A 24,331-nucleotide genomic window follows, 5' to 3' on the forward strand; every position below is an offset into this window, starting at 1 on the left:
AATATGAAATATAGTTGCACGTTTGATTTATCTAAAGCGCTCTCCCTTTCTTGAGTAAATATTTTTAGCTTTTCGTCCACTATAGTTTGTTGTACAATTCGATCGGAATAAAAGGAATCAGTAAATGAACAACAAGTGGATCATACTTGGAATTAAAGAAATTTTCTAAACAAAGAAAAATTGGTTTCCCCAACTTTTTGTAGCTTTCTTTTATCTCTAGTGTTTTTCTTAAATTTTTTTATTTTTATTTTTGTATTGGCGTTGTTGTGTCCAACTTAAAAGATACATAATTGAAAAGAAAAAAAACACAATGTCAACACGATTCGAAAAAAGAAAAATGGACTCGTTTTGTTTTTCACTACACCCTCGCCTTGACTTGATGTGAAAATAATAATTACTCCAATTCATGTGTAAGGTGAATTCTACACGGTAAATGTAGCTAATTAATCCAATTCATTTCACTAATTGTCACATCTGAATAGTGAGATTTATTATGCATACATACATGACAACATGTTACCAAATAATTTTTTAAAGATACTATGCTAAAACTAATAATCTCGTAAAACGGTCGTTGAAGTTTTCTTATGGGATAAAGAAATAACATTTTTGGATTTTGGTTCTCTTCTTGCAAAAGAGTCGAGAGGCCAACCAATTCTTCCTAGCTCCGCCACTCACCAGCCCAAAACCAACGCCAAGATCGCGCGAAGCATGTCTTCACGCGCCACCACAAGGGATGAGATAGAGATGACATTTCAACACAATGATCTGTGATTTGCTTCTTTGTAATCCAAGCAGTTCCGGTCCAGTTTCTATTATGATCATTAGGTTTGGTCCGGTTTTAAGTTATATATTGTGAGCTTATCTCAGAACTGCAACAATGATTGGAAGTGTTCATATTTTCAACGAGCACAGTGTTATTGGACTTAGTTAGCTACGTAAACAATTCATATTTGTGCACATGAACAAAATTCGGAAGGATTATTTTATCATCAACAAACATATATAATCTGTTGAATCTGTTTACATAGATATCAATAGTCTAACGTATTCCGCTTGACCAAAAAAAAAAATAGTCTAACAAACCAAGTTTTAAAGGATCGTGCTTATTTGAGCGATTGAAAGGATAATGCTACGGTATCCTCGCTCTTGTCATAGATAGATACCGTATCCCTTTATAATACAACCACTCGAAGGCATAACATTAACCATCCGAAGGCATAACATTTTATCACCGAAAGACATGACATTTCACCTCTCGTAGGCATAACGTTTTTCAAAAAATTGCATAACATTTTTAATATGATTAATTTTTAATTTTAGTGTTTTCTATCATAATACTGAATCGCTCGAAGACATAACATTATTCACTCGAAAGCATAACATGTTACGATCCATAAATCCACAAAGGGCGCACCTTAGGCATCTCCTTGAAAATGTCAACTGCTCAAATTATTATTGTGGACCCAGAGTAGGTCCACATGCAATGGCCCACAACTTAAGGCTTAAGCAAACTGGACAATCTAGAAACCAAACTGAACCATAACTTGGTCGAACTGTAAATGGAGAGAGAGAGAGAGAGATAGAGAGAGAGAGAGACCGTATACGGAAGGACGGCATTGTCCTGCAAACCATAGGACACTCCCACCCGGGCTGCGTGGTCCCCACCACTGTTGCCCTTCCGTTTCGGCCTTTACCATAATGCCCTTCTGTCTTGGCCTCACCTAAATGCTTAATTAATTTGCTCCTATGTTTACCGAACCACATGCATGCATTGCCTTCTTCCTTCTTGTTACCACATTTCAGGGTCCCATCACCTGCAACTTCACGAACAACAATGGGTCCATCACGTGGTTTCCCTAGTTTCCTAACATGAAGTTTGGACCGACAAGGAATGCTGCAGACTGCAGAGCGGTATTTTTATAAAGCGGTAAGCAACCGATTCGGTTGTTCATTTGGATAGATTTTTATTAAGTTTATCAGATACACTCCCTCCATCCCATTTTCATTATTTATTTTTGAGTTGCGTGTAATTTTTTTTATTATTTTTATCTTTCAATTTATAATATTTTCATAATTTTAAAAATTTTGTATTATAGAATTAATCGAGATCTATCAAACAAGATTCATATTGAAAGATATAGACAAAAGACATAAAAGAGACAAACAGAATAATTGACAATGAACATAGAATGGAGAGAGCAGTAAACTGGTAGTTGTGCACTAGAAGGATGTTGTCAATTTTTGGTACTCTCTCGTTCCAAATTGTTAGTCCTATTTATCATTTGGGACCTTCCTTCTGTCCCAAAATATTGTGTTTGTTTTTTGAAATGTTTGAAAAAAAAATTGAATCTTGAAAAATATTATAAATTGTGAGATATAAATAATTTTTTGTAAGGTCCCAAAAATAAAATAGACACAACAATTTGGGACATATGGAGTAATGTTTTTTTTATCTCAAATATAAATCTTATTTGATCGATCTCAAACAAAATCTTTAAAATCATAAAAAAAATTATAAATTGTAACATATAAATCATTATTTAAGTGAAAAAAAATAGGATCGATAAATTTTGGAGAAAGGAAGTATATATATTATAAAATTGTTTTCCCATGTGGGTGGGCACTGGGCAGAATTGCGTAGAGGAAAAAGGTTGGGGTCATTATCGGTATACCCCGTTTGCCTCCTCAGGAGTTGATTTTCGCACGTTATGGTTGTACGTATCTACAAGACAGATATGTATAGCTAGAGAGAGAGAGTGCGTGTTTCTAGAGCGAGAGAGCTCCTGCATGTGCTTTCACTGCATCACCAGAAACCATACCTTCTCCCAACCGAACCCCTCCCCATCTCTCTTTAATCCTCGTTTCCGTTTCAAACCCTCTCTCTCTCTCTCTGAACGTAGCTCCGGCAACGCTCATGGAGTTGGATTTCTGATGCAATGAGGAAAGGTTAATGTTGATTCTTTGTTTTTAACGAAACTTCATGTCTAATTTGGGGCTTTTGAAACTTCGGCCTTGTTCGTCAGGGAGACTCAAAACTTCTGAACGCGGTCTTCAATAAATTTTCTCTACTTATTTTTCTTCGCTCATTATTTTCAAAAATCTTCCACAAAACCCAAAACAAACAGGATCTTCCTGTCGAAACGGCAATCTGTATGCGCTTCTCTGACAGCTAACCGTTTAATCAATTTATTACTGCATGTATCCTTCATTTGAATAATTGAATGTGTTATTTGTCGATCATGTTTGCAATTAGTCTTTTTCCAATTGCATACGATGCACACGGTTTGTTGTAATTTCTTTTATCAACGAAGTTTTTACTCTTTCTCAGAAAAGAAATCGCTTGTGTGATCTGATCCTAGTCACATACATAATCTTTGACCTTCCGCTTTCCGCTCTCGATTCTCGCACGCGCTGGGGCAAATTTTAGTAGTTCAGGATATATTTTTTTACAGCGCTTACGCTCACACGCGCGCATCATGTGACTTCCGATGAATTTGGTCAAGCACTCGTTCTGAACTCTGATCCATGAAGAAGTTCCACTGGTTCAAGCAAATCTCCAACGACGGTACAAAGCTCAAGAGGCGTCTCTCTCTGGGAGAGTACAAGCGAGCCGTTTCGTGGTCCAAGTACCTGGTCTCGTCTGGCGCGGAGATTAAAGGGGAAGAGGAGGAGGAATGGAGCGCGGACATGTCGCAGCTGTTGATCGGTAACAAATTCGCGTCGGGACGGCACAGTAGGATTTACAGAGGGGTGTACAAGCAGAGGGATGTGGCGATTAAGCTCGTCAGTCAGCCCGAGGAGGACGGAGACTTGGCTGCCTTGCTGGAGAAGCAGTTCACTTCCGAGGTCGCTCTGCTGTTTCGGTTGTGCCATCCTAATATCATCACTGTAAGTGTTTAATTTTTCTCCGCCTCAAGTGGAAGTTTTTAATATCGTCTATATCTATACGGAGTGTTGCCTTGGCTGTAATTGGACCCGATCAGTAGAAGTTTACTGCAACACCTGAGTTATCAGAATTAATGTGTAGTAGATTTTTTACTTGGGCAATGTTAGGGTACATGAAAAGTTTACCCGAAAATGTCCGGGAAAGAGAAACGAATGGTTCGGATTCACTTTGATGTTTGGCTCTTACACATCAAAGTAAATCTCAATTATTAATTTTACTTTCCTTTCCTGGACATTCTCGGGAAAACTTTTCTTAGATCCTAACATTTTTCGTTTTTACTTTGTCCGGTTTGTTTGACTGAACTAAGAATGAAGTACATAATTTTTTGGTATATGTAATCTTATTGGCTTATTGCCTATAGATTATATAAAACTCAAGAAACTGAGTACTGACAATGAGGGGTTAATAATACCGCACCCCATGTGATTATACATCCCAACTTTTGCGGGATAATCAGGACAGTAGAACTTTGAACTAAAACCGAGATGTGGTCCCTTAGTTATGCAGTCTAATCCGAAACATGCCCTTTGTGTATAATTATTGTGCCTGGGTCAGATATAATTGAGTGACCATGTTGTTCTTGTACAAAGAAGCTAGACTAATAACTTGAGCATTGTTGTGATTTGTTTCCTATGGGTTTACAATTGGGAATATTCCATGGGATTTTAGAATCTCCCCTTTGTTTCTATTCTTGTGTAATTTGAGAGCATTTTATACCCGATACAGAATTTGTGTTGGGTTCGTAATTGGTGATTTCAATTGGGATGTTGTGGGGGGGGGGGGGGGGAGGGACCAGGCGGTCCACACTACTTTTAAATATGTAGAAATGCCCCTTTTCCGCACATGTTATCCAAATAATGAAGTGTTTTCTCAGTGAAGCTACTTATTCCCTTGTTTCTTATTCCCATGGACTACCTGTGAGGCTGTAAGCATTATTCTATATTCAGCCTTTTAAGACTTCTTCTTTCTGTGAGGGTTTGGGCCTTGGCAGCTGGACAAAAATAGTGTCAATAGAAGTGATTACTATTTCTTACCTTTGCTTGCATCGTGGTACTAGTGCAGTTATTAAAGACTAGCACATCCTAACTTTTATTTCTTGTTCCAACTTCATTTTTGATTCTTTAGGCTGCATTGGTCCAAGAATTTGTGTAGGGATTTATGAAAGGAAAGGAATGGGTTAAAGAAACGATTGGAATAGATTAAGGAACGAATCTAAATGAGAATATATTAAGGGACGAATCTGAATTTCTTTATATGCATTCCCTATCCCTTTCTGGTATTAAATCCCTTCACAAATCCTTGATCCAAATACAACCTTTGCTATGCTGTGGGGACATGACATTGATAATGTACACATTCACATAAGCACACAAAAATCCTATTGGCAATAGCTGGAAATACTCAAAAAATTGGTGGATCCACGAGCCCACTCCATTTGATAATTACATCTGCATTATACAGAGCTGCGCCTTCCCATCCGAAACTTATTGGACCCTTGTATTTCTCCACTTCGTCCATGCAGTTTGTTGGAGCATGTAAAAAGCCTCCTGTGTTTTGTATCATCACTGAGTACTTGGCTGGGGGCTCCCTGAGAAAATACCTTCATCAGCAGGAGCCTTATTCACTTCCTCTCAACCTAGTTCTGAAGTTGGCCCTTGACATTGCACATGGGATGCTATATCTTCATTCCCAGGGTATACTTCACAGGGATCTCAAATCAGAAAATTTATTGCTTGGGGAAGATATGTGCGTGAAGGTTGCAGATTTTGGAATCTCATGCTTAGAATCTCAATGTGGCAGTGCAAAGGGATTCACGGGTACTTACCGTTGGATGGCACCAGAAATGATCAAAGAAAAACATCATACAAGGAAAGTTGATGTTTATAGCTTTGGCATAGTCTTCTGGGAGCTTTTAACTGCATTGACACCTTTTGACAATATGACTCCTGAACAGGCTGCATTTGCAGTCTGCCAAAAGGTAATTTGCCTGCATTATGGTTTGCATTTGTGGTTTCTTTATGCAATCCCATGAATGTGATACCCTTCCTCTTGTCTGGCATTTTTCATAAGATATTGGATAGCCTGCATTTTACTCTCAGATATTATTTTCCTTGATAAGAAGCTTCATTATAAAAGCCTTGTTTAACCTTAGCTAGAGTATTATGGCACTTGGCTACGAATAATGATCTTGGGGGTTCAGTTCCTCCTTGCCTTCAATCTGCCCAAAAGGGAAGAACCTTTGTCTCTGGGGGTGGGAAAATCATGATCAGGATAGCAAACCATTAGCCACGGAACTTGGGTTTGGGTCTTCGTTGGAATTGAATGATCGTAATTTTTTTAAAATTATTCTTTATCACTAGTGGTAGAATCATTGCCAGATTCACTTTTTGCTAATGTCCCATAACTTTTGCATGAGAGGGTTTGACCTTTGAAAGTAGTGTTCATGGAAATCCCAACAGCATTGGGTTCAGCGCTGTTCTGCCTATCTTTCCTAACCCAAACACTCAATCTCAACTCAATGTTCAAATTACAACCAGCCAACAACTGCTGCTCCTGAAAGATGGATAAATTGCTGATGAAAAATGTCTATATTGAAATCAATTAGTTGTTGACATTGATATCAGTAAATGATTTGTTCACATAAGTTGGTTAGGTACCAATATCAAAGGCAACCTAAATTTCTCACATAGGGGTGGATGGATAGACAATGTTTACGTGCATCACTGAGTTTACGTGGATCACCGAGTTTAAGCTTCAAACATGAGGATCTTTCTCAGCACTGTAATTTGAAGCATGGTAAGACAAAGGTCATGGTTGAAGTTTGAACTTCTGGAATCATAATAATTGTTCGAGTTTGTCTAGTTTGAGTTTGGCTAATTTGACAGCAGGAGAAATTTCCTGTACCTAAAATACCACACCGCCTAAAGTTGCACGTTCTTTGGCTTTCTGTAATTTTACCACTTAATTTGTTAAAGAAGGAATTAATTGGTACTAAGAAGAGATAATATAGCTCTCATGTTTGGTAATTCTAGTTTAGTTGAAGAAAAAGTACTTCGAGGTTAGAATATCAAACTAGGGTGAACTGCTTTGTACTCATAATCAACTGTATTAAGTTTTGCTGAAATAGGGGAAAAGAAGCAATATAGTTAATTGTGATTTACAATGCAATTTAGGAACTGTTAAGTTAGTTGGGTGGATACCTATGGAGCGGCTTGATGTTCCAAGTTGTTAGTTTACTACATGCGACTTTCTGATTTTCAGTTTGGAAACAGAAACCTGAATCATTTGGAGGCAAAACTTTCCTGGTTTTTATAACATTGCAACCACCCCACCGTCCCAAAAGGGATACCGTCTAATTTGCCCACCTTCTCCTTTTGTTGGGTTACAGTTTTTATTCGTTTTGGCCATTTTACCCCCATTATGATGCTAAAATGCTTGTGAGAATGATAGGCCGTGGGAGCATCTGTATCCTAGCCTATGATCATGGCACCCTATGATGATTTTGGATTTTTTTTTTTTGTAGTGCATGACACTAGTTAAATACTATGAAAAACTTATTTTCGGAGCTCTTCAGCTAGGTGTAGCTAGGTGTAGTTGACTATTAAAACTTACTCTATTTTGTTGGTTAGATTTAGCCGTCGTTTAACCATAATGGTGATTTTTGTGCAGAATGCTAGACCACCATTGCCATCCACATGCCCGGTTGCATTTAGACGTCTCATCAACCGATGCTGGTCAAGTAATCCCAACAGACGTCCCCATTTCGAGGAGATAGTGGATAATCTTGAAAATTTTGCGGCTTCTCTCGAGCAGGATCCAGAATTCTTGATATCCCACACCCCTTCCAATGATCATACTCTTCCGCGATGGCTCCCAAAATGTATTGCTGTAAAAAATTAGCTTCTTTAGGTGTTAACAGAAGCACTTTCCTTTGCCTTGTATCACTGTTCAGTAAGGATTACATATGCTTTTCTCATATATTCCCCTTTCTCTTTTCGGTGAAATATGCAAGAACAGTCGCTTGTTAAAACATCCAACTTCAAACCAATTGGCAAAGAGTGGAGAGGCCGCCTAAGCTCATATACTAGTTTTGGAGGAGATGTTTAACCGATGTGGGATAAATCCCAATACTGTTCCTTCGATCAATACCCATACCCAGAAAGCAAGTAATTTGTACCTGTACCTCTAGTCTCATGTGCGTTTTAGTCATTGAATCACATAAGAATTTTAAGACACCAGAATTTCGAGACACACAACGTTACGGCTAAAAACAGATAGGAAGTTAGGAACATGGTTGCAGAGAAACCTGGAAGAACGTTGTCAAACCCGAACACATAAGTGGTCTTGGTATCCGTAGCTCCCATGAAGCTAACAAAGTGGCATTAGCTAAGCTTAATTGGAGGTTCCATAACGAGCCTAACTCCCTTTGGTACAGGGTTCTCAAAGGTAAATATGGGAGCATAGATAGACACACTCCTTTAAACTGTCTCCTCTTTGGAGGAGTGTTTGCAAAGGCAATGAGTTACTCAAAAAGAGGTGAGAGGGTTATTATTCGCAGTGGTGCTAACTGCTAACACTAGTTTTCGGTTTGATAATTGGCTTGGCATCGGGCCTCTCCGTGATATTGGGACCTTGGTTCTTTCAATTAGGAGTTTGGTTGTGAGCCAAAACCGTGCAATGGTTCAGTAATGACCCTGGTGGCGTTTGTTGGAACTCCACTTCGGGCTGTTTTAGCAGCAAGGAGGCTTTTATTCCTTTTGCTTGGATGGGTTCAGTTGTGTGCCTTGTGAGGATTGGAGTTGGTTGAGGAAAATCAGTGCTAATCCTCGCGTTGTCCATTATTTATAGTAGTTAACTGCTCATGGGCGCTTAGCTACCAAGGATAATTTGTTCACTAGAAAAATCGCGACGAACCCTTTTTGCATGCATTGCCCGTACACGATTGAGGATAATTTGCACGTTACTCGTGATTGCCCTTCTCCTCCCTCCCTCGATTAGTTCTCAGTTCTTCCTTGAGTCCACCCCCGAGTGGCTTAAAGCCAAATGCCAGTCTAGGCACACGCACCCCTCTGGCATTCCTTGGTCGTTAATTTTTCCTATCGATTGTTGGAGCATTTGGGTCAACCGGAATAGGTTCCATTTTCGGTCTCTTAACTCCTAATAATCCACTGGATCGAAAACATTTCACCCGCCATGACATTTTGGCCCGGGCATCCGAATGGTATTTCACAGTGCTCACGGCCAAGTGGGGTAACCAACCTGTTGAGAAATTGATTGGTTGGGGACCTCCCCCTTCTGGTTCAGGTGACGATCAACACGTACGTAGCTGTGGACGGATTTTGTTAACTCTGCGGCGGGGGGCTTGATTAGAGATCACCATGGTAAATTTGTCAATGTTTTTCCAAAGACATGTTGGTGTATGTTTGATCAATTGATCTTGGCGGCAGAATTGTGGGGATTGCGGGGATCGATTTCCTCAATTTAGCTAAAGTTCTGAATTGCCACAGTATTATTGTTTGCACCGATTCAAGCTCAGCCATCAAGGCCGTTCAAGAGCCATCAAATAGGCTCACATGATCACATCCATTGAGTAACTTGATAATCTGATTGCAGGTTCCTATTGGAGAGGTTCACAACTATGCAGCTCAAGCACGAATTCCGCAAGGCCAACAAATGCGCAGACATCGTAGCGAAGGATGCTCTCATCCAGGCGTGTTGGGTTTTATGTCCGTTAATATTATTCCTTCAGTATTGTCAAATTACATGAAACTTGGATACCAATAGTACCTTTTTTTTTGGGTACTTACTTTCCCTCTCCCATTTTTAATAACCACGTGTCCTTTTTATCTTTTTGTGGTGTGAATTTACAATGTTGTTCTTCCAAGTGTAAAAGTATATACAAATAAAATGTTAGTTTTGAAAATTCACATCACAAGAGGACAAAAAAGAAAGTATGAAAATCAATTACCTTTTTCTTTTTCTTTTTTTTGGGATAAAGGAATATGGAATGGGTTTCTGCATAAACGCTCTTATTAGATCTTTTTTCTTTTTTCAATAATTCGTATTAGAAATTGACTAAAGTTATAGTAAAGGGTCTATATGATTTTTGATCCTTCAGCGTTACAGAAAGACAGTTTGGCCGAGTGGTCTAAGGCGCCAGATTTAGGCTCTGGTCCGAAAGGGCGTGGGTTCAAATCCCACAGCTGTCATTTTGTTTTGGATTTTCCTTCTACCGTTGTTCCTGTTTTTGGGTCCAAAACTAGAAGGGAAAAATCCAAAAAAGCTCTTCCTCGTGTTTAAGTTAATGCACGTCAGCCTCAAATCCGGGGACTGTAGTGAGCACCCTGTAGGTTATAAAGTAAAATGAGTTTAATTCAATGATTTGGATTTGCCAAAATCTCATTGAGTCCCATGGAGAAATCAGAAACTACTATCATAAGTGAATGAGTTTGATGAAAAATACGAGGTCTTTACGATCCGTTGAATCCAAATCGTGAGATAGGGTGAAGTTGCTCCCGGACGATCCGAGATTCTCTGTGCCAAAAAATGGCGTGCCTCTGTATCAAGTGAATTTTTGACTGTTGGATCACACACAAATTTTAAAAACATAAAGAAAATTCACACAATCTAACAACCCAAATACACTCGGTACAAACGCATACTATTATTTTTCTGCACAGAGAATCTCAGGCCTTCCCGGACACATTTGCGCCAGGAGACAGAGTGGGACAATGTGTGGTCAATGATGTAGAAGTATAATTTTTTAGGGGGTAAAATTGTGAAATTTAAAACTCATGGGTTAAATTTGAGAGACTAATGATGTACTCCGTATCTAGTGTCGGCCCTAAAAAGCGAGTACTCCCCAAAATCAGAACCCTCCCCAAAGTCGACCGAAGTTCAGCAGCTCCGGCTACGACAGGCGGCTCCGGCGACGAGAAAGGTTCCTATCTTTCTCTCTCCTCTCTTTATGTTCTTCGTCGTCGCCGTCTCTCTCACTCTCGGTTATTTTTTCATGGGTGATGTTTAAACATTATACTTGTGGTCTTGTGAACAGAAGTAGTAAGCATTTAGACTGTATTCGCTTTGGGTTTCTAGACTCAACCCCTCTTTCTGCTCACGATCTCTAATAAGTTTTCTCTTCAATCATTACTCCACTAAAAAAAAACCTCCCACAAAACCAAACAGAGCCTTAGGCAACCGCCCTTTTATCGTTGCTTCCTTTCATGAATTCCTATTCCTATGTTAATGTGGAAATTTTTTGACCTAAAGCATAAAGAAAACAGTTTCAAACTCAGGTTTTGTATAAATGAACACCTTGTTCTTTGTTCATCTAAACAAGGTCCTTTTAAGTTGGTAAGAATTTTCTCAACTTGGTGAATTTTTTTTAATATAATATCATTGAATGGTTGCGTAAAATTGTACTGAAAATGGAGTGCGAATATCACTCCGACCAAGTATACACATGTGTGCATATGAATCTTAGGCTACATTATGTGGCACCACGCCCACAAATTCTGAAACCATAGTGTCCGAAAAAGTGAGGGTGCTTAGCGGATAGAGGCCGCTCTGGGCGGATGACTTCTCAATAAAAGCCATATGTAATCGATAGGAGGTGAAGAAGTTAGGTTATAAAGGGTTGTGCAAAAGTTTAGTCTGGCTTCTTTTGGTAAGCAAACACCACCTGAAAGTGAAACGGTACTGAGTTGTTTACGATTGATTAATGCAGCTAAATTGTCACTTTTTATTGTGAGAAAATTTGATAGGAAAAGCTAAATGGTAAAGTTACATTAGGTTTTCCCTCTTTCTCCCGTTTAGTCTAGCAAAACACAATGGGAGATAGACCACTCTTGGTTCACTCCAGCACATCCAACTGGGATGGAGAGGAAAAAACGTACTTTCCTTTTGAGTAATTATCACTTTCTTTTCTATCCTGGTTTTTGAAAGTGATTGTGCCACTGTTTGCCTCGACAGGAAAATGATGGAAGCTAAGCCCTCAAATCTGCCAAAGAGCTTCATTGACCAACCTGTCGTGAGTGTTAACATCAACTATTTCTTAACAAGAAAAAGACATTCCCTGTTTTATGTACACATTATGTTTCAATGCATAAATCTACTGTGAATGTAAGTGTTTTTGCCATAATGAGTTTAGGTTCCAGGGGATGTGGTTCTGGATCTCTCTAGCATGGCCAATCAAACAATCAAGCTTGGGGGCGGTCTTCGTCAGGTCTTGTTCTTCTTTCTTGTTTGTTCTTCAATTCACAAGCTTATTTCATTCACTATCCCTCAGTCTGGTTTATTATGAATCGCCTTGTGGATTTTGACAACGGTAAAGAAAGTGGTATGAAGACTGCGTATATGGTTACTGGGCCTTCTCAAATAGACTATTTGTAACTCTTCATAATTCTTTTGTTTCTTAGGTATTGCTCTTAAACACTTGGTTTTCGCTCCGGGTAGCAGTTTTCCCATTTGTAATGTTTGAACTTTTTTTTTTTTTTTTTGTCAATGCTGAAGTGTGGAGTCCCACAATCCGATGCACACTTTATTCCTCAACTTCTGCTTTATTGCTGTCTGTGTGACTCAAATAAATTGCTCATCAATTATTTTCTCTGTCACTTGACTCTCGACATTCTTCGTGTGTACGAAAAATTTCAGGACTGTGATGCCCTTTCGGTCATGAAGTCTGGGAAGTTGAGGTTTCTAAAGCCAAACAAGTATTGGGTTGAGAGCTCCCAGAAAAGAGTGAGTATGGCATTAAATTGTATGGCAATATGGTATTATGTGAAAGTTTGCCTTTGTCCTTTTTGATGCTGTAGGAACTACACAGTGTGTTGGTTTTTGTCCAAGTAAATCGCTTGGGAAATCTGTACATTTTATGTGTTCATTCTATGTATGCATCTTGGATTATTGTCTGCTGCTGAATTGTCAAGCTTTAAATGATCAATGAGTTATTGTACATTGATTTTACAGTGGATTCACCTCGTTCTGTTAACCTTGCTTATGATAGCATAATGCTTGAAGTTAGGTGATGCAAACAACCTTCCAAAAGACTCTTTTCAAACATGAGGTTGGCAAATATGCATTTCTGATATATCCTGTTGAAAGGGAGGAGAAAGACAAGAATGAAAGAGAATGAGTTGACAAAAATTAGTACCCCATATAGTTTCTGATTCACGAGGAGGAAAGCAGGCGAACGTGTATGCTTCTTTAGCGACTTAATCATGAGAAAAGAAGGGGAGTGCAGGAGAGACGAGAAAAAGGAGTGGAGGACTGAGATGAATTCCTACTTTCTTCAGTACAAGGATAGTGGTAGAGATTAGAAGCCAACAAGGTAAGAAGCAATGGCGGAGCTAAGATTTGAACTTGGAAGTGGCACTCAAAAAGATCAATATACTCCCTCCATCCCAAAAAGAATGTTCGATCAGCAAACCAAGAACTTAAAAACAATATGCTTCTATTCGAACAAGTGCAGATTTTTTTCAGAAATTAAAAAGGAACTCGTTGATCTTGCAGGAAAAAGTTTAAAATGTTTCGAACCAAAATGCATTTTTTTAATTTCTCGTTTTGCGGACAAGACAATCTTTTTGGGAGTAAGGGAGTATCTTTTTGGATGGAGTCTCAGCATTAAGTTATGTTGCTCTTACTCTGCATTTGTTTGTGACATTTGCTTTGCCTTAGTAGCTAAATGTTCATCTATGTTTTCAATATTTTTTGATTGGTTTGGTCTTATATACTAGGCTTATTAATGGACACTCCAATCTACATCACAGTTTGAATGATTTTTCATGTTTTATAATTCTTCTCTCAAAACTGAATGTGTTGGGTTTTGCTGTCTATTGCACTATCTAGTTATCAGTTTTAGTGCATTTATTACATTTAATTATTCTGTGTCTTTTTCTCTTACAGAGATGTTCTAATTTGTGTTTGAACATTCTTCTATACAGTATGCACCTTCTGTGGGGGATAATATTCTTGGAATTATGGTGGACTCTAAAGCAGATGTAAGCACTCAAATGATGTGCATGTTGATGGTCTATTAATTTCAGATATGGTCAAACTTTCTGATTAGAGGCTTGTCGAAAGTAGAAATATTTTGGTTTGGTCCTCCACTATGTGCAATGAATTTATTTTTAAAGCCATGCTAGTTAATTTTTTTTTTTTTCATAAAGCGAAATGGTTCTGCTTTTGTATTATGGAAGAAGTCCATGACTTTGAGTCATTTAGAAAGTAAGGCTCTATCCAGTAGCAATATAGAGAACTGAGAGAAAGTAAGGCTCTATCCAGTAGCAATATAGAGAACTGAGAGCAAGGGAAACTTGGGTAAGTATAAGAAGTACATACCATGGTGCTTGGAAAAGAAACTGTCTTTTTGTCTTTAGTTGGTTGAGCATGAAAGGAGGATGCTAGCCTTCATTCAACCGTGATGTTTTAATGCAAATATTGTGTTTGAAGGTGTCTTGAAGAACCATTAGGGGTATGGTACCAGTTTGAGTCCCAAAACTTGTTGAAGCCCAAATCTGATTAAACATGTGAAGACACGTCAAACTAGCCAAAACTTAAGCTATTAGTTCCTTCCCAATCACTAGCCAGCTATGTTACATGGACTCAGGTATGGGTATTGGCGCAAATATGTGTTTAAGGGTTGGATTCATATAATTCTCATTGCAAGGATAAGGGACATGACACAATATGTTTATTTGTTACACATACTAGATGACTGTCCAACTTAAAATGCGAGACACATATTTCATACTCGTACCCAAGTCTCGAATGTCCTACACAGATACCTTACACGTGTAGAAGTCCATGTAACATGGCTTGGCAATTCCTAGTGTGGGTGGCCTTCAAATACTTTACGAGGGTTCATCCTAGAAATGTTTGGAAGAATGTTTTTTTGTTATCTGTGCAGTTTTGCAATTTTCCATAATAAGAAACAAAGGAGTATATTTCTACTTATAAGGATGAACGGTTTGAAAATCATCTGGTATTATGACAAAGGACATGACAAATTAAGTAGAAAGCAACCCTTGGAGGCTCCATAGCTCTCGCATCTCCTTTTTGCTGAGAGCAAGTTTTGAAGAAGTGAGATCATAAAGTGGATTAAGGACATTTTGCTGTTGGGAAGATCAAATGAATTGAAGGCACCCACCCTCTTTCTCTCGTGAAGGGCTGTGAAGGGGAGAGACAGTGTTGGGTGCGCTCTCTTCTTTTTTGAGAGACAAAAGATCAAAAAAATCTGACTGCCGTGTATGCTTTAGAAGTTAAGTTCTTAAGTGCTATTAGCTAGAGGTACTCCAACATTAATATTTGGAGGGAAGAAAAAGAAGATTTGGTTACCAAAAAAAGAAAAAAGAAGATTCGGTGGAGGGAAACTTCCCCAGTTGTAGATACTTAAGCATATGTAACAGACTTTGAAGCACCTACACTCCTAGAGATCGCCATATCTTTGTCGGACAATTTAGGGACACTTGACACCCCCTTAAATTCTAATTTTTTTTTTTATAGTGGGATACGCTGCGGACATGCCGGGGACACATGAGATGAGTTTTGTAATTTTAAAAGCTTTTCTGGGGGTGAAATATTTATAGCTTTTTAGGTATTGGGCCAGACTTGTAATATGAAACATAGGGGTATGTGTATAGGCACACATCATCGGTCGATAATGCATTCGATGGGAGTTTTAACCTACATATTTAGTGGTTACAATGCATGTTTGCATAAATAAAAAAGATACTAAAAACATTGACGTGACCCTTGCCACGTCCATGTCCCCAATTTATTAAGAATTGACGTGCCCACGTTTTTTGGTCTGTGTCACCCGCTGTATGTATGTCCTCTGCTGAGTCTGTGTCCGTATTCGTGCTACATAGGTCGCATATGTCTATGAACCAGAAACTTAAACATGGGGAAGAAGAGCAGTGAAAAAATACAAATCAATATAACCAAATCTCACATTCTGTTAAGTTTGAGTTATACAAAATCTTATCCACCTGTAAAAGTGTGAAACATGCATACCAGACTTCATTTTGGTACATATGTTTCAAGTATTTTTTTCTTTTAAGGAAAACTTCAAACCGCACTAAAATTTGTCTACTTTTTGACTTTCTTGACTATGATTACTATTTCTGAGGTACTTTTTGATTTTGCTAAGCGATTTAGAAGGGATGTAGACAGACATCACAAAAACTGATGTAGACAAATTTAAAAAAAAAATGATAATAATAATAAAAACTTATGTATGTCACAGACTCTGACTTGAGTCACTGTCCAAGCATTATGCTTATCAATCTAGTACCTGCTAATGATCCAGAAAGCTTCTCCTCCTTTCTCTACTTGAGTAGTTTGTGTTATTGTTAGAAGTTAGCATTAGAATCGAGTCTATCGATTCCAACTTCGGACAATTGATATGGATCGAGCATAAAGTACAGGTTAAATGCATCTTTGTGCTGGATATAAAGAGGGTGGACTTCGTTTGAAAATGCTGAATTGTGTTGATACTAATGGGCTAGTCATTGGGAATTTTTTCTTGATTGTTGGGTCAGAATGCATTGTGATTTGCTCAGAATGCATTGTCACTGGTGTCCAATATATTTTGCTGTTCAGTATTTTTATTTAAAATCTATGTACGTCATCTATAACCTGTTACTAAGAGTCTCTATTTGGTTAATTTCAGAACTTCCTTGTGGACATTAAAGGGCCTGCATTGGCGTATCTTCCTGTACTCGCATTTGAAGGAGGAACAAGGAGAAACATACCTAAATTTGAGGTGCATGCCTAATGTTCAACTACTGCAATACGCAATTGTGTTTTTTGTTGACTGATACTGGAGATTTTGAGTTCTAGTTACTTGTGATAGTTAACATGAACATGCTTATGATCTAAGAATCACGTGCACGGGTACGATGCGGCAAAATCTTGAAACTGTAGGGTACGACTATAACAAATGCATTTTTATAATCTACAGAAGTGAATGACCCGTAATTATTACACTGCAAAAAAATGAAATAGCTAAATGACTTGGCTATTAAGAATCCAACATCAAATAACAGTTTAACACCAATTTTGAGGTACAAATCAGAAGTTAATGCCATTGTAATAATGAATTTGTGGACCAAATATTTATTTACAATCATGTTAAGCATAGAAAAAGGATGTCTTATCAACTTAGCTTCATCTTTGTGTTGGGTACTGCTTGATGTATACTGGGGTATTGCTTGATATATCAGTGTACTTTTGGGTGCATCAAAAGTCATGGAGAGAAATTTCGGTATGTGTTTCATATACCTGGTATATATGTAGAAGTACCATGCAAAGTAGCAGTATGCGGTATGTTACAGGGTACGATTACAACTTGATTTTAGAAGTACCCATGATTCATAGCGCATGATAATGGAAACTTTTGATGGGGTAAATCACATCCACTAGGAGGATATGGGGTTCCCATGGGATGTGATTTGAAAAAAACGATGGGCCATATGTACCTTTAAGTTCAGCAATTGTCCTTGAAATTGAAAATATTGTCCATGGGTTTGGAAGATGTTATGGCTGTATTGAGTTTTATAGACATGTCCTCTATCATCTTTCAATGAACAGCCGTTACTGTAAATAAGTTGATGTCTTTGATATTTGTCCTTCATTGCCCCCCTATGTTTTCTCATCTTTAAACCTTACTTTTGTGACTACCGATCTGAATTTGAACTTGTCTAGTGACTCTAGTCTTTGGAATGAATTTTTCCAGATGGGTCTTACACGTGTCTCTGTCTTTTTCCAGTTAATTGACAACACATTTAAGTGCTTCACAGAAGGTGGAGACGTACAATTTCTCTCTGAATGCTAACTTTGGCTTTAGGTTATTTGGCTGATCTGCTCTTGTACTCTGGGAAGGATATATCAAAATATAAAGAGAGATGTAATATAATATATCCTCTTCTTGCTCTTCCATGAAGAACAGCATAACCAATATCATGAGGATTACTTTGTTCTGCGACAACCTATCAAAATTGCTGTCACTACTCAAATATATCACGTTGCATCATTTGTAATGAAAGGAATGTACCTATGATTTTCTCTTATGCAAATGGTTGTGAGTGTCCCCGAGGTTACGTCTTGTGTAGGTGATTGTTTATACTTTATAATGTACATTTGCAACCCTCAACCTTGAGATTTTTTTAATTCTTCGTTTGTGATAATATTTGCCCTATTAGCACCATTGATGTCCTTTAAAATTCACTATTAATTTGTGCTTTCTGCTGTATTGCATCTTTGCCTCTTTGGTAAATGTTCCAGTTGGTTTTGACTTGATCTTGCAGGTAGGTACTTTGCTCTATGTTCGGGTTGTGAAGGCAAACACGGGCATGAATCCTGAACTGTCATGCACTGATGGTTGGTTTTTTGGACTTCCGAACTCCATTCTATATGGCGCCCATAGATATTGTTTGTTACTTCTGAAATGATTGGCCAATTAAGCATTTTATTTGATCTGTCATTTCTGCAATACTATTCATGTGTCACAGCCACTGGTAAAGCAGCAGAGTATGGCCCTCTTAAAGATGGCTACATGTTTGAGTCCTCAACCGGCCTTGCACGAATGTGAGTTCTCGTCTGCTTCTAATTTTTTGATTTCTAAGAAAAAAGATATTTTTAGTTGTGACATGTTCTGAGATTTTATTTTTTCCTAGGCTCCTCAACTCCCCAACATGTCCGGTTCTTGAAACTCTTGGGAAGAAGCTCTCCTTTGAGATAGCAGTTGGTTTAAATGGCCGTGTTTGGGTATGAGCTTGACTTGCCTTCTTACTTTCAGTCGGGTTAAAGCAGTTCCTTGCTCTTAAATTGGAATTGTCAACACACTTTTCTCTATTGAGACATGTTTTCGTTTGCTACCCCTATTATTTTGTAATTCAGTTTGGCTCCTTGTTTTAAGCTAAAAATACTTGCTAATTCTGCTGCTTTCGTATTTTTCTCTATCTTTGTAGGTTAACGCAGAGGATCCATCTACAGTCATCCTTGTATCGAATGCAATCATGAATTCAGAGTCTTTGAGCGGGTTGCAGCAAAAGATTATGGTGGATAAACTGCTCCAAAGAGTGCAATGATCAAGTTGGTCCATCACATTTCTTATGCACGCTTTACTCAATTGGTACATTCTTCTTTTTCTTAAAATGGCTGTTTGTCCGTGAAATGAGAAGTTTTTGGGTGCTGGGCGGTACCACACATGTGGTACTCCATCGACGATTCCAGCCGTCCTAATGTGTTTTGGACGGTCCGGATTTTAGAGAGAAAAAGAGTGTCGGGTGAGGGGAGAGAGAGGGAATAAATACGGGCCGTCCAAAACACGTTCGGATGGCTGGGATCGCCAATGGGCACCGCCACGTGGTACTCACTCGGCACCCAAAAAAGAAAGCTTTGGGTCCTATTAGTGGGTCTTCAGCTAATTTCTTCGGTCTTAATCCTCTTTCTTCTCTTTACTGCTTATGACTACATTTGATATTTTTCTCAGGGCATTTACTTGCTGGTTTGAAATCTACCATTATTATCTGTCTGGAAACGACTCAAGCTGGTTAGAGGAAGTTGAAGAATTGGAAAGTATTTCTTTTAAAAAGAATTAAAAATTCATGTGCAACACTCTGAAATGTTGTATAGTTCCAGAAGCATTCTGGGGAATTTTGGTAATGTATGTCCTAACACAAATTTTTATAGGTGTCTTCTGAGTTTCTCTTTTTATTATAATTTCTTGGGCTTTATGAATACAACTGTTTTTCCAGGCAATGCAATATTTACATTTTTAGAACTCATTGTAGTGGTTTTGCATTTTGTATTTCTGGGATTCTTTATTGGTTTTTCATGGATTTTAAGCAGCTCTATTTGAAATGCCTTTTCGTTTGATTCCCTTTTCTGCTTTGCATAAAAAAGCTCTTAAAGTATGCAACTTCTTCAAAATAAAAAAAATATTGTCAGAGGGAAGTTGTATATATATATTTTTTTGCACGGTTTTCTAATTTGTCAAATATAGTTCTAATCTATGAAACTTTAGTTTATTTTACTCCATAATTTGTCAAAATACTATGAATAAAGATTTTAAAAAAAAAAACTAGTCCTGTTGAACTATTGAGCCAAACCGGGCCTATGAAACTCTTGGAGGTCATTTACTTCACAGCTTGAAGTTGATCGGTCTCAATTTTAAGAAGCAAGGATGGAACTAGGAGCAGACCATAAATTCATCCCTTCAACCCTTTCGGGTTGCGGGGTTGGCGCAATGGCAGTAAATTCATCCCTTTCAACCCTTACAGGTTGCGGGGTTGGCGCAATAGCAGTGACCTAAGAGGTGGAGGTCTCAAAAAGTCTTTGGTCTGGGTTAGATTTGCATTTGGGGGATATTAGTTCTTGGGATAAGTTCATATGGGGCTTTGTTTTTGTTTTAATTTGCTTTCAAGAAGATGGTGGGATTAGGGTGTGTAATTGTGTATGTGAAGTGTTTGTTAATGTCATCAAATGAGAAAGACAAGGGTTTGTCATTTATGATCGAATTTTCTTTTTAAAGCTCATGAAGTAGATTATTTAAATAAAAAACTAACTTGATTGAACATAGAGCTCCTATTTTTGGGCGTAGGATCGATTAAGCTTATACGGAGCTAATTTTTTACAAGAATATTTAAAAAATGTTTCGAAAAAGTTGAGTGGCACCAATCATTTGTATTAAATTCCTAAATGGGTCTCATAAGAGTCGGTGTAAATTTAATGTACACCAAATGATGTACCCTGTGCCCATAGTTTTATTGAAGGTTTGAAATCTATTTTACCCCACTGAGGATGATATGACACAACGTACATAAGAAAGCCAATCAATTATCTAGCCTCTGGTAAGTACATAATTGTATGGACTATTTGTATGAGCCGTCTGAATCACATTCAATGTTCAAGCCCTGCTATGGGTATACCATTCGGCGTACGCTAAATGTACACCGCATCTTGTGGGATTCATTTTGGGTTTTACACAAATAATTGGAGCCGTTAAATTTTTTAAAATATTTTTTTTGAGGATTCCTGAAAAAAATTAGTTCATCCGGATATTGGTAAGGGCTTGTTCAATTTCCTGTTAGCAAATCGGGCATAGAATCGTTGAAGTCTTTACTGATATCCGGATGAGCTGATTTTTTGCAGGGGCCCTTAAAAAAGTGTTAAAAATATTGAGCGACTCCGATCATTTGTATGGAACCCTGAAGTGGGTCTTGTGAAACTTAGTGTACATTTTGTATACACCAAATGGTGTACCCATAGTTTTACAACATTATATATATATATAAAAAAGTGTATATGAGTCCGGATCTCTTGAGGGATCCCGCATGGGCTTACCGTGCGGGACTCCCCTTTCCCGAGCAAATTGCGACGATTTGAGCAGCTCAAAGTGATCAGAACGTGATTTTAAGGATACCCGCGAGAAATTAGCAAAAAAAATAATCGGGAAGGGCTTGTTCCGAACAGTTTTTTATTGAACGGTTCAGTAAAAAACTACTCGAATCAAGCCCTTCCAGATCTTTTTTTTTGCTGATTTTTCGCGGGTATCCTTAAAATCACATTCTGAACACATTGTGCAGCTCGGATCGTTGTAATTCGCTTGGGAAAGGGGAGTCCCGCACGGTAAGCCCGTGCGGGATCCCTCATTGGATCCTAAGTGTGTGTATATATATTACATACACCGTAGGAACCCAATTTCTCTTTATCAACACCCTTAAATGTTAGGGCATTTTCCCTACGAAATCCAGCCTCTTCAACCTTCGAATACTTTACCATTATTCTTTAGTTTTCCCTTTCCTCTCTCTGTCTTGAAAACTTTCTATGTCAAATGGAATTTTTCTATGGTACACCAAAATGCTTTGGTATATTGTATCCTAAAAGTGAATTGTGATATGTATTCCAATGCAATACTGGTAATCATATGATGATCTAGATCAGCACGATATATATTTTATCGAACATGTTTGTCCTAATGGTCAAAACTCACATTCAAAACAAAAATTACCTTGAATGAGACACTTATATATCTGATCAACATGATTATGTCATTAAGATCAACACATTGAGGTTCTATGTAAATTAACGAATTGGATCAATGGAATAAAACCTAAAGCCAGTTTCTTGTTGTGCACTATTGTCTTATAAAGGTGTGTGAGTAAGAACAAGAGCGTCAGTATGATATTATTGTTTTTCAGAAACATCACAAATTATTAAAATTCTCGAGAGCCAGTGCTAAGAATGAGAGCGTAGTAAGATGATTTTTTAGAGCGAAAACAGGGAATTCTATATCTTTAGTGCATTGAGATGCACGGTAGCAGACGGAAGTTTTGCACATGTGGTCATAACTCATAAAAGTAACTATTAGAGGACAGGACAATGACGGCCAATAACCTGTTTTGATAATTAATACCCGCTAAGGACATGCTGAGAATATTTATTAATGCTGAAAATATTATTGACGGGTATTAATTATTAAAATACGTGCTGGGCCTTCATTTTCCCATAGAGGACTTGCAGAGAAAGTTTTGTACGAATATGGACTAATAAAAAACGGTTATGGACGTGGTGGCCCAGAGAAACTCACGGATCAGGCCATCGTCAAATCACACTTCTGAGTGCCAACAAATCCTGATAATCTCTGAATCTTAGGACGGTAAACGAACCGAGCAGCTTGCGAGCTAGGCTCATTAAGCGAGGCTGGTTCAATTAAAGCGGCTTATTTAGTAAATGATGATTAAGCGAGCTGAGCTCGACTCGTTTACAACCCTATCTCCGATGCGAAACCCAAGAATTAATGGATGGCCAATTAATTCTACTGGTTGGCCGATGTACGGTAGAAAGAGAGAGAAGATAAGAAGCCATGGTCATACCTCTTTGCCGAAAACTCATGTGTCGAGGGATTTTTCAGCCATTAAATTTAAAACATTAAAACAAAAATTCACTCAATTCAACAGCGAGAAAATCCCAAGAGGAGATTTTTGGGACGGGGGATCGACCCCAGGGGGACAAATGATGACAGGTCACTCAAACATTAATGATAGTAGGTCCCAAACATTTATGAACATACGAAGTGTAAACGTCGTGGTTTACAGGGCACCATACAATACGTACAAAACAAAGCCTCCCCTCATTGCATCGATCTGCTCTCACTGGCAACTAGCTAGGAGTACAACAACGACAGGCTTCACCACATGCTATCGTAGCAGACGTATACTCTACTCCGACACTTTCTCTGAATCGTTGGTGCGATCACTCTAGCTAGTTTGAAAAGTGTGGCCCCCATGCAGCCCCTCCCTAGCATCCGAGTCGTGTTCGTTGCCGAGATGAAATATAGACTGTTGGATTGCCGAACCGGATGACCCGAATGTACACGGCATGTCCCCAGGTTCGTTGTCGAGATGAAATATAGACTGTTGGATTGCCGAACCGGATGACCCGAATGTACATGGCATGTCCCCAGGTTTGAAGGCAGACATTTACATTAAATGCCTGCCTCTCTCAGATTGCAAATCTAACCCGAATTTAGTTCAAATGGAGTAGCTTGGTTCGGTGGTTCAAGTCTCAAAGAAAATTAAAAGACAATTCATAGGATTTGATTTGTGAATTTACCTACACTAATGATTCCGGTTCCAAACTACAGTTCTATCTATGTGTAATGATAAAAAAACCAAACTTATTTGATTCTATTGTCAGGAACGGACTCAGCATTCAAGGGTAGTGTGAGCGAACATTAATAATATTAGAGCATTCACATTGTAATAAGCAAATTGGTATGGATAAATAAACTTAACAACAATGCTAAAAAAATACCTCACATTGTAATAATCAAAGTTACAACAAATCTTTTAGCAAATAACCAAATTCCACCTATTCCATAACCAAACTTAACAACTTTTACCAATAACCAAAACTCAATAATCAAACCCAATAACCAAATTCAAAACTAAAAAACTAAAAAACACCCCACATTAGAATCGTCTCATCGAGAAAAATAATTTGGTGTGGTCGGGTGCGTGATTAGAACTCGTTTGTAATTCGACATAGGTGCATTGCGTATTGTGGGGGTTTTTTTTTATAGGGATGCAAAAATAACCAATGTGGAGGTAAAGTTTGTTAAGTTTGATTATGCACTAAATGGATAATCAAATGCTGCCGTTACACATTTTGGTTATTAATTTTAATTATTTCCATTGCGGATGCTCTTACAACAAAAATTAGTCCAACTTGCAAAAATACATGTCCTATCTTGGTCCTAGTGTTTCATCTGAATGTAAAAGTCAAGAAAATAATGTCGACGCTCTTTCACGAGGTAAAGTGCATATTTTTTAAAATGGAACTTAGATAAGCATTAACCTACTACTCTCCCCGTCCCAT

The 24,331-nt window shown here is 38.2% G+C and overlaps 2 protein-coding genes and 1 non-coding gene across 5 annotated transcripts; all 3 read left to right on the top strand.

Moving 5' to 3' along the window:
* Positions 1–2,695: 2,695 nt before the first annotated feature.
* LOC131311408 (serine/threonine/tyrosine-protein kinase HT1-like) lies at positions 2,696–7,927 on the top strand. 2 transcript variants are annotated; one of them, XM_058338859.1, is made up of 4 exons: positions 2,696–2,949; positions 3,332–3,891; positions 5,472–5,927; positions 7,619–7,927. In XM_058338859.1, exons 2-4 carry the CDS (start codon positions 3,529–3,531, stop codon positions 7,847–7,849), a joined length of 1,050 nt encoding a protein of 349 aa, XP_058194842.1. In that variant the 5' UTR covers positions 2,696–2,949; positions 3,332–3,528; the 3' UTR covers positions 7,850–7,927. The 2 variants fall into 2 exon arrangements, with proteins under 2 accessions (XP_058194842.1, XP_058194843.1); XM_058338860.1 differs by having other exon boundaries at positions 2,740–2,955; positions 3,337–3,891.
* Positions 7,928–10,078: 2,151 nt separating this feature from the next.
* Positions 10,079–10,158, top strand: TRNAL-UAG (transfer RNA leucine (anticodon UAG)). The gene has a single exon. It is a non-coding gene; the product is annotated as a tRNA-Leu (tRNA).
* A 597-nt stretch (positions 10,159–10,755) lies between these two features.
* On the top strand, positions 10,756–19,737 carry LOC131311482 (uncharacterized). 2 transcript variants are annotated; one of them, XM_058338971.1, is made up of 11 exons: positions 10,756–10,889; positions 11,921–11,978; positions 12,099–12,173; positions 12,602–12,688; positions 13,891–13,947; positions 16,620–16,712; positions 18,256–18,328; positions 18,460–18,535; positions 18,625–18,715; positions 18,919–19,082; positions 19,443–19,737. In XM_058338971.1, the coding sequence occupies exons 2-10, from the start codon at positions 11,925–11,927 to the stop codon at positions 19,036–19,038; spliced, it is 726 nt and encodes a 241-aa protein (XP_058194954.1). In that variant the 5' UTR covers positions 10,756–10,889; positions 11,921–11,924; the 3' UTR covers positions 19,039–19,082; positions 19,443–19,737. The 2 variants fall into 2 exon arrangements, with proteins under 2 accessions (XP_058194954.1, XP_058194955.1); XM_058338972.1 differs by having other exon boundaries at positions 18,919–19,042.
* The last annotated feature ends 4,594 nt before the right edge of the window (positions 19,738–24,331 follow it).

The sequence above is a fragment of the Rhododendron vialii genome, chromosome 12a (genome assembly GCF_030253575.1).
Source record: "Rhododendron vialii isolate Sample 1 chromosome 12a, ASM3025357v1".
Lineage (NCBI taxonomy): Eukaryota > Viridiplantae > Streptophyta > Magnoliopsida > Ericales > Ericaceae > Rhododendron > Rhododendron vialii.

Excerpts from the sequence above, each read along its gene's own strand:
- LOC131311408 (XM_058338859.1), top strand. The coding sequence starts at position 3,529 with ATGAAGAAGTTCCACTGGTTCAAGCAAATCTCCAACGACGGTACAAAG. Across the intron at positions 3,892-5,471 it reads GCCATCCTAATATCATCACT|TTTGTTGGAGCATGTAAAAA; the intron begins GTAAGTGTTTAA and ends TCGTCCATGCAG. Across the intron at positions 5,928-7,618 it reads CATTTGCAGTCTGCCAAAAG|AATGCTAGACCACCATTGCC; the intron begins GTAATTTGCCTG and ends ATTTTTGTGCAG.
- LOC131311482 (XM_058338971.1), top strand. The coding sequence starts at position 11,925 with ATGATGGAAGCTAAGCCCTCAAATCTGCCAAAGAGCTTCATTGACCAA. Across the intron at positions 18,329-18,459 it reads TGAACTGTCATGCACTGATG|CCACTGGTAAAGCAGCAGAG; the intron begins GTTGGTTTTTTG and ends CATGTGTCACAG. Across the intron at positions 18,716-18,918 it reads GTTTAAATGGCCGTGTTTGG|GTTAACGCAGAGGATCCATC; the intron begins GTATGAGCTTGA and ends CTATCTTTGTAG.